The sequence below is a fragment of the Otolemur garnettii genome, unplaced genomic scaffold (assembly GCF_000181295.1).
Source record: "Otolemur garnettii isolate 467f Iridium unplaced genomic scaffold, OtoGar3 scaffold00001, whole genome shotgun sequence".
Lineage (NCBI taxonomy): Eukaryota > Metazoa > Chordata > Mammalia > Primates > Galagidae > Otolemur > Otolemur garnettii.
Window position 1 is genome coordinate 43,700,219 of NW_003852396.1, and position 17,041 is coordinate 43,717,259.

Sequence of the window (17,041 nt, forward strand, 5' to 3'; positions counted from 1 at the left end):
ATATAGTTTTCAGAGGATTTTGGTAATCTGTCTTATTTTGTTACTTCTCAGCATTAGGGTTTAGAAATGTTGAATGATTAGGCAAACCCAATTAGTGCAAAGGATTTGAAAATTATTGATGACCATCTGGATCATAAGTAGTTATATAATGTTTTTATTTTTTCAAAGTTTATATAGCAGTACCTGCATTAGTCAAAACCCAATTGTTATATTACTTTTTTAAAGCACTCTACCTTATAAGAAAGAGACTAATAGCAAGCATCCAAAATAATGAAATAACTCTAATGTATGCTTGAATTAGTTTTTGGCTTTCATTAGGTATGTTTCTCTTCCTTCCATGACAGTTGGAGCTCAGGATAATAATTTTTAAAAGTAATAATTCTTAAAAATCATACTGATACTAGTATTATGTTTGCTATTATATTTACTTGTGTAGAAAAGTGTACTGGTACATTTTAGGAACATTATTAACATAATATTGATAAAATAGGATGCCTAAACACCTCATTTCCTGTTCACTGCAGTTAATCATGGTTATTTAGAGTATGGGAATCTATCGATATGTGTTTAAGAACCAGGAAGTAACTTTTAGTTGTTTTTTTGGTATTCTTTAAACTCTTTATTAGAATTTCATATCTGATTGATTTCTGCTTTTGTAAAAGCATAGAGAAGAGAAAAGAAACAGCATTTATTAAAAAAACAGTAGGTAATTTCAGATGTATAGAAGTAATAAATAATAATTTGAATTAAAAAAGCAGTAGGTAAAGGGAATAGGAATAAATAATATAAATACCACATATATGTTAAGAACTAAGAAAAATTGTGTGAACCCAAATTATAGTCAACAAGGATTGTGTTACACAAAGAACTTTCTCACTGTAGGTCTAATTGCCATGAACCTTTACAAAATGCTCATTCTTGGCAAAACTTAAATATAACATAGGTACTTATTTCTCTAAGGTTGTTGCAGTGTCTTACTGATAGAGGAGGTTCATAAAAAGCAGAAATTATGTAAAACACTTACAATGGTCAAAATGGAATAATCGCAGTAATTTAACATTTGGATTGAGAATATTTTCAAAAATTAGGGTAAAATATTAAAGCTAAAGGTGTTCTACATTTAATTATTAATTCACAAGGAAACTTAGAATTCTGCAGTTTTTCTAGATTAACTAACTGCTAGATGAATTAGATAGCAGTGTAACTGAAAAAACAATTAGAATGTGGACCTGATCATCCCTTTATTCTAAGCTTGTCCTCTGAAGTTAACTGTCAGGGTAAATCTTGCATATCTGCATTTACATTGCCAAGTTTTTTGCTCTCAGGAAACTGGGAGTTACATTTGCAGAAGAAAAAATCTAGTTTAAACTGTAGAGAGTTCAAAAATATGTTTTAGTAGTAAGATAAATAGAACATCAGCATAGAATATAAAATTTGGAGTAAATTAATCACTTTTCTGAATAAAACGTTCTATTTATCCTGTACATACTAAAAATAAACTTTGCATTGATGTTTCTGTATGCTGTAATTAATATTACATATACAGCATGTTAAAGGGTAATAATTTTAACCATTTTTAAATTATTCAACAGGGACTAAATAGTAGGAATAGTTTACCAACTCCACAGCTGAGGAGGAGCTCAGGAACTTCAGGATTGCTAACTGTTGAGCAGTCTTCAAGGTGGGAACGAAATAATGCCAAAAGGCCTCACCAAGAATTTGGCATTTCAAGGTAAAATCTCTAGAACCTTGGTTAAAAAACCAAACCAAACAAGAAACCCCCTAAAAACAAAAAACCCTGAATCTTAAGATATCTACCTCTTTCTGTGAATAAATTTGAAATAGTTCTAAAGGCAGAAAGGAAAGGTATAAGGAATGGTATAGGACAATGTGGGTGGTGATAATATGGTATAATGTGGAAATTGATTTCTTAAGAAGATGCTAACATGCCTTCTCTCAAGATGTATGTAGGTTGAGTTAAAGCATGCTGAAGCCTTAAGAACATGAGTCAAGGCTGGGAGTGGTGACTCATGCTTGTAATTATAGCATGCTGGGAGGCCAAGGCTGATGGATTACCTGAGTTCAGGAGTTCGAGACTAGCCTGAGCAAGAGCAAGACCCAGTCTCTAAAAATAGCCAGGTGTTGTGGTGGGCACCTGTAGTCTCAGCTTCTTGGGAGGCTGAGGCAAGAAGATCACTTGAGCCCTAGAATTTGAGATTGCTGTGAGCTGTGACGCGTTGGCACTCTTCCCAGGACAACAAAATGAGACTCTGTCTGGGGGAAAAAAAACAAAACAAAAACAAACATGAGTCAGTGGTGAGATGGTTTAGGGAAACTAGAATCAGTATAGAATCTGATAGAAACTAGAATCTGTATCAACAGTGTTAACAGGGGCAGTCACTAGTCTAGTGTGTGGTATCCAAAGGTACGTCAGCAGAATTACTGATTTGTGAAAGGGGGAACACATTCCCAGGGCTTTATCACTGTTGTTAGATTTAAGGTAACAAGTCTTCTTTCAAACCCTGTTCTTGCTAGATACTGAGAATACTAATATATTCTATATTTTATTGCGGCTTTACTTGGAACTAAACATGCTAATCCTACAAATGAAAGCCATTAGTAACTACAAGTAAATGAGACTGGAAAAAAAATTTAGGAGCTAAAATCTTCTGAATATAAATATATACATTTAATCTGATAACAAAGGTTTAATATAATTAGTATAATATAATACTCTGTCTTTTAAAAGCCAGGAAGGATATTGGTCTCTTGTATGGGTTTGTTATAAGCTTCTTTCTAGTCAGTTATCTATGTTTATAAAATTGGAATTAGTGTAAATTCCATGTTAAAACACTCTGTTTTTATTGAACACATGCTGTACTTAATAATTTGAGCTGTGTGGTTTCACATTTTAAACAGTAGATGGCAGGATTGGATGATAGCTATTTATGTGTTACACTTTAACATGTGAAATATAACTCAGATAATTACAGTTTTCCAGATTCTTTTGTGGTTTATTAATTTGAAACTTCTATAATACATTCAAGTAATAAATTCCTTTCTTATAAAAGAAAAATTGAGTAAAATCATATATAAAATGGAGGGGATTGAAGTATGAAGAGTAGAGTACAGGGAAATGAGCATTGTTCCAAAGTTTGCAGAAAGCCTGAATGTGGTAGTCTTTTTATTTTTGTACTGGAAGTAGGATGTCGGGAAGTGAATGATGTCAGGAACTGAAAATAGTGTTTCTTAATTATGAGAAGCATTACTTTGATAATATTGTTGGGTTCTAAAAGGAAAGATGAAAATTATTCTGATTTTTAGTATTTCACACTGATGTAGGAGTAATATATTTGCAGTTCAAGAAACATTTGATACTTTGAGTTTAGGGTCATTTTTATTCTGCCACCTCAGATAATTGATATTAAAATAATAATATAAAATAAAACAGTAAACTAATCTTCAACTCTGAGAAGTGTTCATATAAAGGTGAATGTAAGCAGATCTACATACTGCTTTATTGCTCCATCTGGTGAATGTGGACTGGCTTTATCTCCATTATCTCCGAAGGCTGTTTATCTGTAACTGGCCAGTCTGGAGGTAATCTCTTGGTGGGGGTGTAGATTCTTGTAAGACTCAGTCTCTGGAACTTCTATAACAAGCACATAATTAGATATGGGAAACTTATGGAAAAAAGTGTGTCATGGGAAGAAGGAGGATAAAGGTCAGTATTCCCTCTAAGAACATAGCAAGAGGCTCAGAGCCATAGCACAGTGGCTAAGGTACCATCCACATGCACTGAGGCTGGTGGGTTTGAACCCTGTCTGGGCCAGCTAAACAATCACAACTGTAACAACAAAAAAATGGCCAGGTGTTGTGATGGGTGCCTGTAGTCCCAGCTACTTGGGAGGCTGAGGCAAGAGAATTGAGCCACATAGTGAGACTCTATTAAAAAAAAAAAAAAAAGAACATAGCAAGAAATGGGCAGAAAATTTCAAAATGTAGTACTGAAAAACATGGCACTGTCAATAGAACAAAGTACATTTTTTATTAAAGAACCTAATGAAAGCCTTACAAAGAGAGATTAGATAGTAAAGAAAAAGAGTCCATTTGCTTGAAATTGTTGAGTAGAAAAAAATTTATTCTCTAGTAACTTCAGAATAGGACCCTAAAGAGACTATCATTCATTTTTTCCACAAATGTATACATGTTGAACATCTCAGGCACTGTGCTATGTGCACTGTGAAGGTAGAGATGAATAAGAAAGACATAGCATCTAAAGGAACTTACAAGTCAGTGAGAGAAAAAAATTTGTAAGCAGTAAAATTATGATACAATATGGATGTTATAGTAGAGACATGTACAAAAACCTCTTAGGTCACAGAAAACTAGATTTTCCTTGAGCAAATGGAATAGGAAGTGCAGGAAAGATGGACAGAGTTGGAAAGGAGCTTATTGAGAATTCAGCTTACACTAGTAAAAATTAAATGAAACTACATAAAAGATCTGAATTTGTCCTTGAGCTTCTGGCAAAATCAGGAATTCACTAATAGAAGAAAACAGGCCAGTGAATATCTAAAGAAAGAAAGGTCCTATTTATGGTACGTTTCATATATGTATGGTATTGGGCCAAAATCATTTATGTAGTTACTACCTTATTTTATTTTGTAATAGATATAATACACTTGTCACACCAATATATTATAATTGCCAACTGATACTTAATTTCTTCACCAAGGCCTTAAACTTATAGTGAATATTTCAGTTATGGGAAATGACTAAGTTAAGGGTAGTCAATTTTGTGAAGAGTGGGACAGAAAATAATTAAAAACTATACTTTAGGCCAGTAATTCTCAGTGAGATCCCTAGACAGGTAACATCAGAATTATCTAAGAACTTGTTAGAAATGGAAATTCCCTGGCTCTACCCCAGACCTATTGAAATGTTGAGGATGGGACCAGCACTGTGTGTTCTTTTTTGCAGTTTTTTGGCCAGGGCTGGGTTTGAACCTGCCGCCTTCAGTATATGGGGCCACCGTCCTGCTCCTTTGAGGCACAGGCACTGCCCCAGCACTATGTGTTTCTAAGGAACCTTTCAGGCTGGGTATAGTAGCTCATGCCTCTATAATCTCAGCACTTTGGGAGGCTGAGGCCGAGGATCACTTGAATTGAAGAACTTAAGACCAGTTAGGCAACATAATAAGACTCTATCTCTACCAAATATATATATATATAAGCCGGGTGTAGTCCGAGGTGTTTAGGAAGTGAGGCAGGAGGATTGCTTGAGCTGAGGAGTTCGACGATAGTGAGCTATGATTGCATCACTGTACTCCAGTATAGGTGACAGAGAGAGACCCTGTCTCTGAAAAAGTTAAAAAGAAAGAAAATTTCAGGTTATAATGTAATCTGCTTTTAGTCCAGAGATCAGCAAACTATACCCTGTGAACCTAATCTCGTTTATAAACTATTTTTATAAAGAAAATTTAATTGAAACATAGCTATACCAATTCATTTATTTTTGTTTATGAATTATTTTGTGCTACAATGGCAGAGTTGCGTACAAAGTCAAAAGTATTTACTATCTGGTTCTTTACAGAAGGAAGTTTACTCTCCTGCTTTAGGTGTTAGGCATTAGACAGAGGTCAAAACTCTGAATTGATAAGGATATAAATTATAATTATACTGAAGACCACAAAGAAAGACTTTTTCGTGGTTTTAAAACTCCTAACCTGTTATCTTTTCCTTCTAGTCAAGGATGCTATCTAAATGGGCCTTTAAGTTCAAATCTACTGACAATCCCAAAGCAAAGGTCATCTTCTATATCACTGACTCACCATACAGGTCTGAGAAGAGCTGGTAAGAAGTCATTTTTTATGATTTAAATATGGGAGATTTCAAAACACATGATAGTGGAAATTCTTTTCATTATACATTATAGCAAATTTTGACAACAATTTCATCTGTTGTAACTTAACATGACTAAGAAATTTAGGTTGGCTAATAGTTAACCATTTGCTAATCCTTTTAGTGAATACTTTTTGAATGTCTACTATATACCAGACACTTTGTTAGGGACTAGGGATTCAGAGATAAAATACAGAGCCATTTAACCTGAATATTTATAGATCCAGAACAAGGAAAAAGTTTCAGCAAAAAGAATATTTCATTTGTAGAATGGAAAGTGTGCAGAAAAAAAAACTTACTATGAGAATAAGACAAACCCTGATATCCTGGCAAGTCCTTCTAATAGAAATTTTGTTTAAATTCAGAGATTATGAAATGCTTCAAAACTTCTTGGCTGAAATATATTTTATAAATACAACATAATAACAGCAGAGCAATACTGATACTCTGCTTTTAAAATACCTTATAGCTGATATTAGATGGGGTATACAAACACAGAATTCTTTTATATACAATAAACTATAAAACATGAAGAGGTAGGAAAATGTTATGATAATCAAGAAAAGCAAACACTGGAAAAATATCTCCATATGATAGTTAATGCTTGATGGTTCAAGAGTAGATTAGACACAGCAGAAAACAAAACTAGTGAACTTGGAGACAGAGAAATAGAAAATACCAAAACTGAAGCACAGAAAGGGAAAAATACATAATAATAGAACAAAGGTGTAAGCAACATGGAATGCAGTCTGAAGTTCTAAAATATGTGAATGAACTCCCAGAAAGAAAGGAAAGGTACAAAAGGAAAAAATAAATTCCCAAAACTAATGAAAGAAACCAACCAATAATTTGTAAAACTTAGTGAAGCACAAGCAGGATAAATAGAGAAAATCACAGTGAGGTATATCAGTCAAGCCCTTTAATATAAAAAGAAAGAAACAAATTTCACAAGTAACCAGTAGAAAACAGATTATTTTCCAAGGAGCAATATAATACTGATTATGATTTCTTAACAGCAACTATGGACACCAAAGATAATGGAATGGCATATTTAAAGTGTTGAAAGAAGCAAACTGGTTAACATTGAATTTATTATCCCATGAAATATTCTTGAAAAATTAAAGTGAAATAAAACTTTTTTCCTCCAAAATGTCCTTACTACTCCATGCACAAAATGGCAACTAAGTATGATGATAAATATGTTAATTAATGTGACTGTGGTAATCATTTCATAGTGTATGTGCAAATTAAGGCATCATATATAATATCATCTTGAATATTATAATTTTTGGTTATCAATTTGTCTCAGTAAAGCTGGCAAAAACCTTTTTACTAAATCAGATAAGAAGTTATAGAGAAAAACAACCTTTTTTAAAACAAACGAGCTGAAAAATTTTGTTGCTGGCAGGTTTACACTACTAAGTTCATAAAGGAAATTACTTAGGTAGGAGGAAAATGATCCAGATCGAACCACAGAACTATAGGAACAAATGAAAGGCACTGGTAATCTTAAATAGGTGAGTGACTAGAAGAAAATACTGATGGGAAAAAGCAACAATAATAAATATTTTTGTAGCATTTTAAATATATTTACAAGTTGAATATATGATAACAATAACCTGAAGGGTAAAGAAGGGGTAAGTGGACTTACACTTGCTGTAAGTTACTAGCAATGATTGAAAAGTAGGTAGTAAAAGGGCAGGGGAGGATGGATGGGGGGAGAGTAATTGGTGGACCAGTACGTTGTACCCCATAATTGCATTAATGTACACAGCTATGATGAAAAGTAGCAAAAAGTTCTAATTTAAGAGAGATTGATATTTTAAGATGTTCATTATAACATACAGAGAGACATTTAAAAGGATAATAAAAATACTGTAACTAAAAATGCTAATAAAGGGGGTAAGATGGCATAATTTAAAAAAGAATGAAATAATCCGTAAAAAGGAAAAGAATAAAAAATCGGAAACTCAAATAAAAAATAATAGCAACAATTATAGATTAAACATGCTATATTGCATTAAATGTGCAACCGAGGGGCAGAGGGAAAGATCTGACCAGAGTCAGAGTCAATTATATATATTATATGAAATGTCTGGTTTTCAACAAAAAATTAGACTATAAATTCCAATTAAACTATAAAGATTGTCAGACTGAATTAAAAATATTACCCTTAACTATGCCTCTTTATATGAGGCATACTCTATACTCTAAATATAAGAACAGAGGTAGATCCAATCTCATAGCTATTAAATACATGAAGCACAAATTGACAGGGCTTAGTGAGAAATAGACATACCCATATAAGTATTTGGAGATTTTAACTCTCCACTCTCATTAACTGGTAGAATAAGCAGACCCAATAGTGTAGATACATGAAAGATTTGAACATCATCAACTGACTTGAATTAACTGATTATAAAACACTACACTCAGCCATTTACAGGATGCTTATGTTTTCCAATGACAAAAATTTTATCATAGCATACCATTTGCTTGACTATAGCAAGTCTCAGTTTCAAGGTTTAAAATAATATATAGAGCTTCACTTCTGGAATTGCAGAGAGATGATCTTACTCTCCTGGTAAAACAACAAAAATAGGAGTATAATAAAATTAGTTATTTTGAAACTCTGGAAATTACCAAAAGCCAAAAAACAAACTAGAAGTTGTCTATCCAAGAAAAGTGCTGAACCTTGATAAGACAGTGAATTTGATGACATTTTAATTTGTGGATATTTTGATCCTCCATCTTTTCCCAGCTCAGTGGTATAGTAATCAAAACCTAGCAGTTTTGCAATTGTCAAAATCTCCTGTGAAAACACCATATCTAGGATACCATGTAATATTTTGTCCAGTCTTACAGCTCTCTGGAAAAATCTCTGTTCTGAAGTCATTGTGGCTATTTGATTTGTCAGTCAAATCAAATCAAATCAAATCAATAAAAACCCTACCTCCTCATGAATTACCAAAATAATAGCAATCCACTGGGTCCAGCATAACTCTTAGGGCTGATTTCCATTGTGGGAAACAAGAGCTGACTGAAAATTAAAGGAAATTTTATAGACTGGGTGATCATTGCAAACTCTGGAAAGCACTGACATATTTTTAGGGAACTGATAGGCTATAAGGCTGTGCTCATATCCAGGAAAGACCTTAGAAATTAGAAGGCCCCATTCACTCACCTATGACTGACCTCTAGGCTTGTACAAGCAGGAAATGAAAGTTGAGGCTGTGTTACAAACTGCCTGAAGTTTGAAGGTGTATCTTTTTATACAGATTACCTTTACAAAGGTTAGACGACCTCTAAGCAAAACATTTAAATAAATCTTCTGATTGATCATTGGCTAACCTCTAAATTATACTGATCCAGGGTTAACTCTTAAAAAGCCAAGCTTAAAAATAAAAGTAAGAACTTAAAAAAACAAAAACAAAAACAAAAAAAGGCTTACCGAGAACTAAGTGGCTGCATATTGCAGGGAAAACAGAATCTACATAATTAGTCCAGGAAAGTTACTAAACAATCAGAAAGAAGGAAGAAAAAACACAAAACCAGCAACAAACCTGGGATACGGGAGGGATCTGATACCACAGATGTGATAATATTTTATCTAAAATGTTCAATTTTCAACAAAAATTTATGAAATGTGCAAAGTTAGAAAATAGTCAAGAGAAAATTTATTTAAGGTGCTTAGATTTTGGACTTATTAGAAAATGACTATAAATCTGCCATTATAAATATGTTTAAAGATCTATGGGAAACCATACCCGAAATATTTAAGAAAAGTATGGCAACAGTGTTTGACCAAAGAAAATATATATACCATGTATATATAATTAGAAATTATAATATAAAATTCTAACATTCTTTTAATAAACATAATTGCCACTTCTGCTCAATTTTGGGTTGTAGGTTCTACCTAGAGCAACTAAGTAAAAAGGAATAAAAGGAATAAAACTGTATTTGCAGATGGTATGATCTCATATACAGTTATGAAATCACTGAAGAAATTCACTGAAATCTATTACAATCATTAAATAAGTTAATCAGTATGGCAGGATATACGAAAATCTCATGTTATTTCTATATACTAGCAATCCAAAACTGAATTAAGAAAAGAATTTAAAATTAGCATCAGAAAATACTTTGAAATAAATATAACAAAATATAAGATTTTTGCAATGAAAATATAAAACATTTGTTGAAAGAAATGAAGATCTAAATACCTGTTAAAATGGTCCATGTTCATGGATTAGAAGACTTAATATTGTTAAGGGGGCAATATTCTTCAAAGTGTTCTAAATTTAGCATAATCCTTACCAAAATTTGACATAGTTCTTTGCAGAAATTGACAATCTAATGCTACAGTTCAGATGGACATGCAAGGACCCCAGAATAACCAAAACAATTCTTTTATTAAAGAGAAGAAAAAATATCTGGGCATTTGTACTTCCAAGTTTTAAAACTTAACTACAAAGCTATAATAATCAAGACAGTGTGTGTTACTAGCATAAGAATATGTTAATTAATGGAATAGAATTGTAAGTCCAGAAACAGACCTTTACATTTACAGTAAAGTGATTTTCAACAAGGATGCCAAGATAATCAATAAGGAACTAATAGTATTTTCGACAAATAGTTCTTGACAAATGCATATGTACTTGTCTTAGCAAAAGAATAAATATGCTCACTATACTAAAAAATTAATTCAAAATGCATGATAAATTCAATTATAAACATTAAACCCATAAGAGATAACAAATGTTGGCAAGGGTGTGGAGAAAAGAGAATCCTTGTATGCTATTGAGAATACAAATTGGTGCAGCCATTATGGAAAGCAGTATGGAGATTTCTCAGAAAATTAAAGATAGAATTGCCATATATTCCAGCCATTTCTGTTCTAGACATATAACCAAAGGAAATAAAATCAATACTTCATAGAGATATCTCTGTTCCCGTGTTCACTGAAGCATTACTCACAATAGTCAAACTATGTAAACAACCTGCTTGTTCTTCAGTGGATAAATGGATAATGAAAATGTGATATTATGCAAAGTGGAATACCATTCAACCTTAATGAATAAGGAGATCTTGTTGTTCGTGATAAAATGGATGGACCTAGAAGACATAATGCTAAGTGAAATAAGTGAGACACAGAAGCTCATGTGGAGCTCAATTACATGTGGAAACTATAAAGGAAAGTCGAATACATAGAAACAGAAAGTAGAATGGTAACTCCCAGGGGATGAGATAGGGTTGGTGAAAATGAGTAGATGTATGTCAAAGGATACAAAGTTGTAGATACTCAGGATGAGTAAGTATAGAAGTCTAGTGTACAGCATGAGAACCATAGTCAATAACACCTTTTTGTATACTGGAAATTTGCTAAGAGAATAGATTTTAGGTGCTCTTATCACTCCTCCCTCCCACACACTGAGTAATGAAATGATGAATATGTTAATTTGCTTGACTTTAGTAAGCATCTTTCTGTGTATGTGTATTGCAAAACATGTTCTACACCTTAAATGTGTATAATATAGTACAATAAGTAAAAATAATAGTGCCTATTAGAAACATGAACTGTAAGCCAAATAAATGACTTTACAGGGGGGAAGTTAACACCCAAAATTTGTTGAAGAAAACAAATTTTCTTTTGAGTAAATATGATACCAAAGCACAATCTATGAATGAAAAATTTTGATAAATTGGAATTCATCAAAATTCAAGCATTTGTACTTCAACAGATATCTTTAAGAAAGTGAAAAGACAATCCATAGAATAAGAGAAAATGTTTGCAAATCATACTTTGACAATAGACTTTCATCCAGAATATTTAAAAAACTTTTACAACTCAATAATAAAAAAAGACCCAATTAAAAATAGAAAAAAGATCTGAATAGATATTTCTCCTAAGAAGATATACAAATAGCCCATAACCAAATGAAAAGATGCTCACTATCTTTACTTATTAAGGAAATTCAAATCAAAACTACCATGAACTACCTCTTCACACCCACTAAGATGTCTATAATTATAAAGACAGACAATAACACATTTTGGTAAAAAACATTCAGAAGTTGGAACACTCATATATTACTAATGGGAAAGTGAAATGCTGCTGCCGCTTTGGAAAACAATTTAGCAGTTACTCAAAATATTAAACATAGAGTTAACATATGACCTAGCATTTCTCCTTCTAAGTATATATACCCAAGAGAGATTAAACCATAGGTCTACACAAAAACTTGTATGTAAATGTTCACAGCAGCATTATTCATAGTAGCCAAAAAGTAGAAATGTCAATCAATGGCTGTTAACTAATGGATGGATCAACAAAATATGCCTTATCCATACATTGAAATGCTTGTTCTAAAAATAGAATGAAGTAGTGATACATGATACAACATGAATGAACCTTGAACACATTATGCTAAGAAACCAATCACAAAAGAGCATAAATTGTATTAATCTATTTATATGACTTATCCTTATTTTAGCACTTAGCAATTGTTTGTATTTCCCACTATACTCTAGGTTCACTGAGTTACAGGAATACCATCTTTTTCTCCATTGGGAAACTCAGCACACATTTCCAGCATATACTAGGCTTTAAATATTGAACAAATGAATGAGATGGAAATATTTGGATGCAGTTTTTAAAGGGACCCGTCATTGTGTTAGTATATAATTTTAGCATATCCTCTCAACATAATGCTGTTAAGAAGTTTACTTTTTCAATAAAATTGAATTTTATTGGACTAAAAAATTTCAGTAAAATTTAGTAGAGATGCTTGGATCATATGGATAATCAAACTGGTAGGAACACAAAATGTGAAAGTTAAAACCAAGATGAGTTAGGACAGTCTGTGCTATACAGTGTGTACATTATAGTCATACTTTTAATATTTACCTATTATGTGACTATTGTCTGCCAGAAAGTGTTTACTCAATATCATTGAGGTTGACAAATATGACAAATATTGCTTACATTTCTAGCATGTCTTGAAGCCCCATGTAGAAATTTATTATATCATTTAATTGTAAATGCTTTCTTTAAAGAAGGAAAATTCTCTTTATACAAACAGACATATATTAATATAATAAACACATACATATATATTTATTTATCTTTCTCTTCTCTTAATTTTTTAAGGTGTTTTATCCAGCCTGAATCCTGTGAATTCTTCCAGCCACGGATTAGTGTCTGCTGGCTCTCTAACTAATCGATCACCCATAGAATTTTCTAATACTGCTGATGTTTTTAATAAGTCAAGCATTGTTTTACACAGATCTCTGAGCAATGCACCCAATGCACCAGATTTTTTTCAGCAACTTAGAAATTCTGATAGCAGTCTGTGTAACAGGTAAGTGCTCAACCATTTATTATTTCTGTTTCAAAATAGAAGTTAAAGTAAGTCCTCTCAACATCATTGATAGGTTCTTGGACCCTGCAATTTTAAGCTAAATGACCTACCAGGAAACAAAAATTTTTTTCTCATTAACATTTTAATGAAACAACATTATTTGGGGACCTGCTGGAAAGGTTTTGGTTAAAGTCTCAATTTTCAAGAACCTCAATGACATTGAGGGAACATACTGTATTTTAATAAGGTATTACCAGATTTTTAGTTCTGTATTATAACTTAGATTATGAATTAAGGTTATATCTTCTTCATTATCTAGTACTTTTTCTTATAAGTAAGCCTTTTGTCATTTCAGTACTATTAGTAATTTTCTTTTTTTTCTTTTTTGCAGTTTAAGCTGGGGTCAGGCTTGAACCCTCCACCCTGGGTATATGGGGCCAGTGCCCTACTCCTTGAGCCACAGGCGCCACTCATAGTTTTCTAATTAAATGTTCTCCTTCTGAAGTGCAATATAATGATATTTCATTCATCAGAAGATACTAGGAATTGCTGGGAGAACTATTTTAGCATATATTCCTTTAGTGCCTATTGATTATACCATTTCATATGGTGCTTAATCACCTTTCTGCTTTGATAGTATTAAAGATTTAATTCAGACCCCAGTGTTGACTTTCAAAAACATTTTATTTCCTTTATGACACATAGATACTTTCTAGGATAAAAACCTGTAATTTTATAGATACTGGAATATTAGGATATGTTGCATTTGTGATCTTGATTTAAAATTAAGCAGAATTTTCTAATTATGGTTAGGTTAAAAAATTTACCTCATTTATCATATACATTTATCTATTTTCTTCTACAAGTTGTGGACATCAAATGCTGAAACATGTTTCAATATCTGAATTAGAAGATACAGACTGCCATGGTGAAAAATCAGGTGAGATTGCAAAAGTCAAACATTTGAGCTCAAGAGTAATTTCTTACAGTGTTTTTCTTAGAATGGACAAATGAATGAATTGTTTTATAACCTTAAAAAATTGATGATTCAAACTACCCGTAAGAGTGAACCAGGTCACCCAGACTTACATTCCCCCTAAGGGCAACTACAAAAGCTGGACAAAGTAACTGTTTAAAAATCTGCCTGAAGCCAGTGAAGAACTAACAAGCTCCTAAGAATCACCAGTATAAGATCTAGAGGAAAATAAAAGACGAAGAATGTTAGCCTGGAATTCGGGGCTACAAATAGAATATATGCTAATTCCAGAGGGACCAGTGTTTGGTTAAGACGAACAGGTTTTTAAGTGGCTTCTTATAGTAGAGAGACAGAGATTGGAGTTAAAGGCTTGCCTTTACACGGATAACTTGGTGAAATCTGAAGTACTACACCCTAGGAAAAATGGTAAGTGAGAAATAAAAAGGCTTTTTTAGGGATTACAAGCTCATCAATCCCTTCACATATTGTAAAATTCACCCTTTTAAAATGGGCAATTTAATGGGGTTTGTTTGGGTTTTTATTTTTAATAATGTTTAATGGATTGCTAAAAAAGAACAAAGAAGACCAGTCTTTCACAGACTCTTCCCCTAAAAATATAAGGGGAGGGAAAATTTTGCAACTCATTGTATTAGACCAGTATTACCCTGACATCATAACTAGACAAAAGCATCACAAGAAAACTACAAACCAATATTTCTAATATGTATGGACACAAAAATCCTTAACAAAATACCAGCAAACTAAGTCCAATTTGAATGGATTGAATGTTAAAAAAATCACATTATGGCCAAGTAGTATTTATCTCTGCAATGTAAGGGGTGGCTGAACATTAGGAAATCAGTCAACATAATTCATAAAGACTCAACCACAAGACTTCTAGAAGTGATCAAAAAGTATAATAATGTCTCAGTATTATATTACAAGCAATCCTTGTCAAATTCCAGCAGGAATTTAGGGGAGGCAAGGTTAGAAATTGACAAGTTGGTATTAAAATTAATATGGAGGGTGGTGCCTGTGGCTCAAAGGAGTAGAGCACTGGCCCCATATACAGGATATGGTGGGTTCAAACCCAGCCCTAGCCAAAAACAGAAAATAAATAAATAAATAAAATAAAATAAAATTAATATGGAAATACAAATGACTTTCAGTTTGAAAAAGTATCCCTGCAAATTTGAAAAAGAACAAAGTTAGAGGACTTTCACTGCTTGATTCGAAGACTTATTATAAAGCCATTATAATTAGGACAATGTAGTAGTGGCACCAAGAAGCCCCTGTTAATCAGTGGAACAGAAGTGAGAGTCCAAAGGGAAATTCTTGAATTTTATAGTCAATTTACTGTTGACAAAGTAACTAAGACAATTCAAAAGGGAAAGAATAGTTGTTTTTCAACAAATGGTTCCAGGACAATTAGATATCCATGTGCCAAAAAAGAACATGGATCTTTACCTCACCACATCTATAGAAAGTAACTCAAAGTGGATCATAACCTATGTGTAAGAACTAAAACCATGAAACTTCTGAAAGAAAACATATGAAATAGTTTCTTTGTGACCTTGGGTGAGTGAAGTGTTCTTAGATACCATACCAAAAGCACAATCTGTGAAAGAAGAAGAAAAATATGACAAACTGGGCTTCAACAAAACTTTTGCATTTGAAAAAATACTAATAAGAAAAGGAAAAGACAAACCTCATACAAAGAGAAAATGTTTGCAATTATACATCTCATTAAGGACTTATATCCAATATATAAAGAGCTCTCAAAATTCAATAATAATGAGTCAAACTACTAAATTTAAAACTGCATAAAAAATTTTAGATATTTTGCTGACCTTAGTTTGGAGACAACAAATGGATATGTAGCTAAAATATTTGACAATGTGAAGAGAATGGATCAGTATTTGGAATCAAACCCTCTCCCTAGACTTCAGGAGGAAATAGATCCCCTGAACAGATTTATATTAAGTACTGAGATCAAAGATACAATAAAAAAAATCCCAACAAAAAAAATGCCCTGGTACTGATGGCTTCACACCAGAATTTTATCAAACTTTCAAAGAAGAGCTTATTCCTGTACTGCAGAAATTATTCCAAAAAATTGAGGAGGAATCTTCCCTCAACACATTCTGTGAGACAAACATCGCCCTCATACCAAAATCAGGAAAAGACTCAAGTAAAAAGGAGAACTTCAGACCAATTTCACTAATGAATATAGATGCAAAAATTCTCAATAAAATCCTAACCGATAAACTGTAACTTCTGATTTAAAAAGTCATACATCTTAATCAAGTAGGTTTCATCCCAGGAATGCAAGGCTGGTTTAACATATGCAAGTCCATAAACGTTATTCACCATATCAACAGAAGCAAAAACAAAGACCATATGATCCTCTCAATACATGCAGAAAGAACATTTGATGAGATTCAGCATCCTTTTCTAATTATAACACTGAAGAATATAGGCATTTGGTAGCACATTTCTTTCTTTTTTTTTTTATTGAATGGTAACTATGTACATTAATGCACTTCTGGGGTACACTGTGGGGTTTTCACACACAAACCGAAACACTTCCATCAAACTGGTTAATGTAGCCTTCATGTCATTTTCTTATTGTTTTAAAACGTTCACATTCTACTCTTAGAAAGAGTCACTTGTACCCTTGTAAGATAAACCTCAGAAGTGATCCCTCCAATCCTCCTCCCTCCACCCATTCCCCCCTGCCCTCTCCCTCCCCCCTCCCTGTATTCTTAGGCTGTTGTTAGGTTATAGCTTTCATATAA

The 17,041-nt window shown here is 32.7% G+C and overlaps 1 protein-coding gene across 1 annotated transcript in view; it reads left to right on the forward strand.

Annotated features, from left to right (window-relative positions):
- The window catches only part of PDE3B (phosphodiesterase 3B), a 173,001-nt gene that overhangs the window by 108,250 nt on the left and 47,710 nt on the right, over window positions 1-17,041 (forward strand). The window contains exons 4-7 of the mRNA XM_003781127.3: window positions 1,593-1,732; window positions 5,749-5,855; window positions 13,057-13,267; window positions 14,134-14,207. Of these exons, the coding sequence (XP_003781175.1) occupies window positions 1,593-1,732; window positions 5,749-5,855; window positions 13,057-13,267; window positions 14,134-14,207 (532 nt within the window). The remainder of the gene's footprint in view (window positions 1-1,592; window positions 1,733-5,748; window positions 5,856-13,056; window positions 13,268-14,133; window positions 14,208-17,041) is intronic.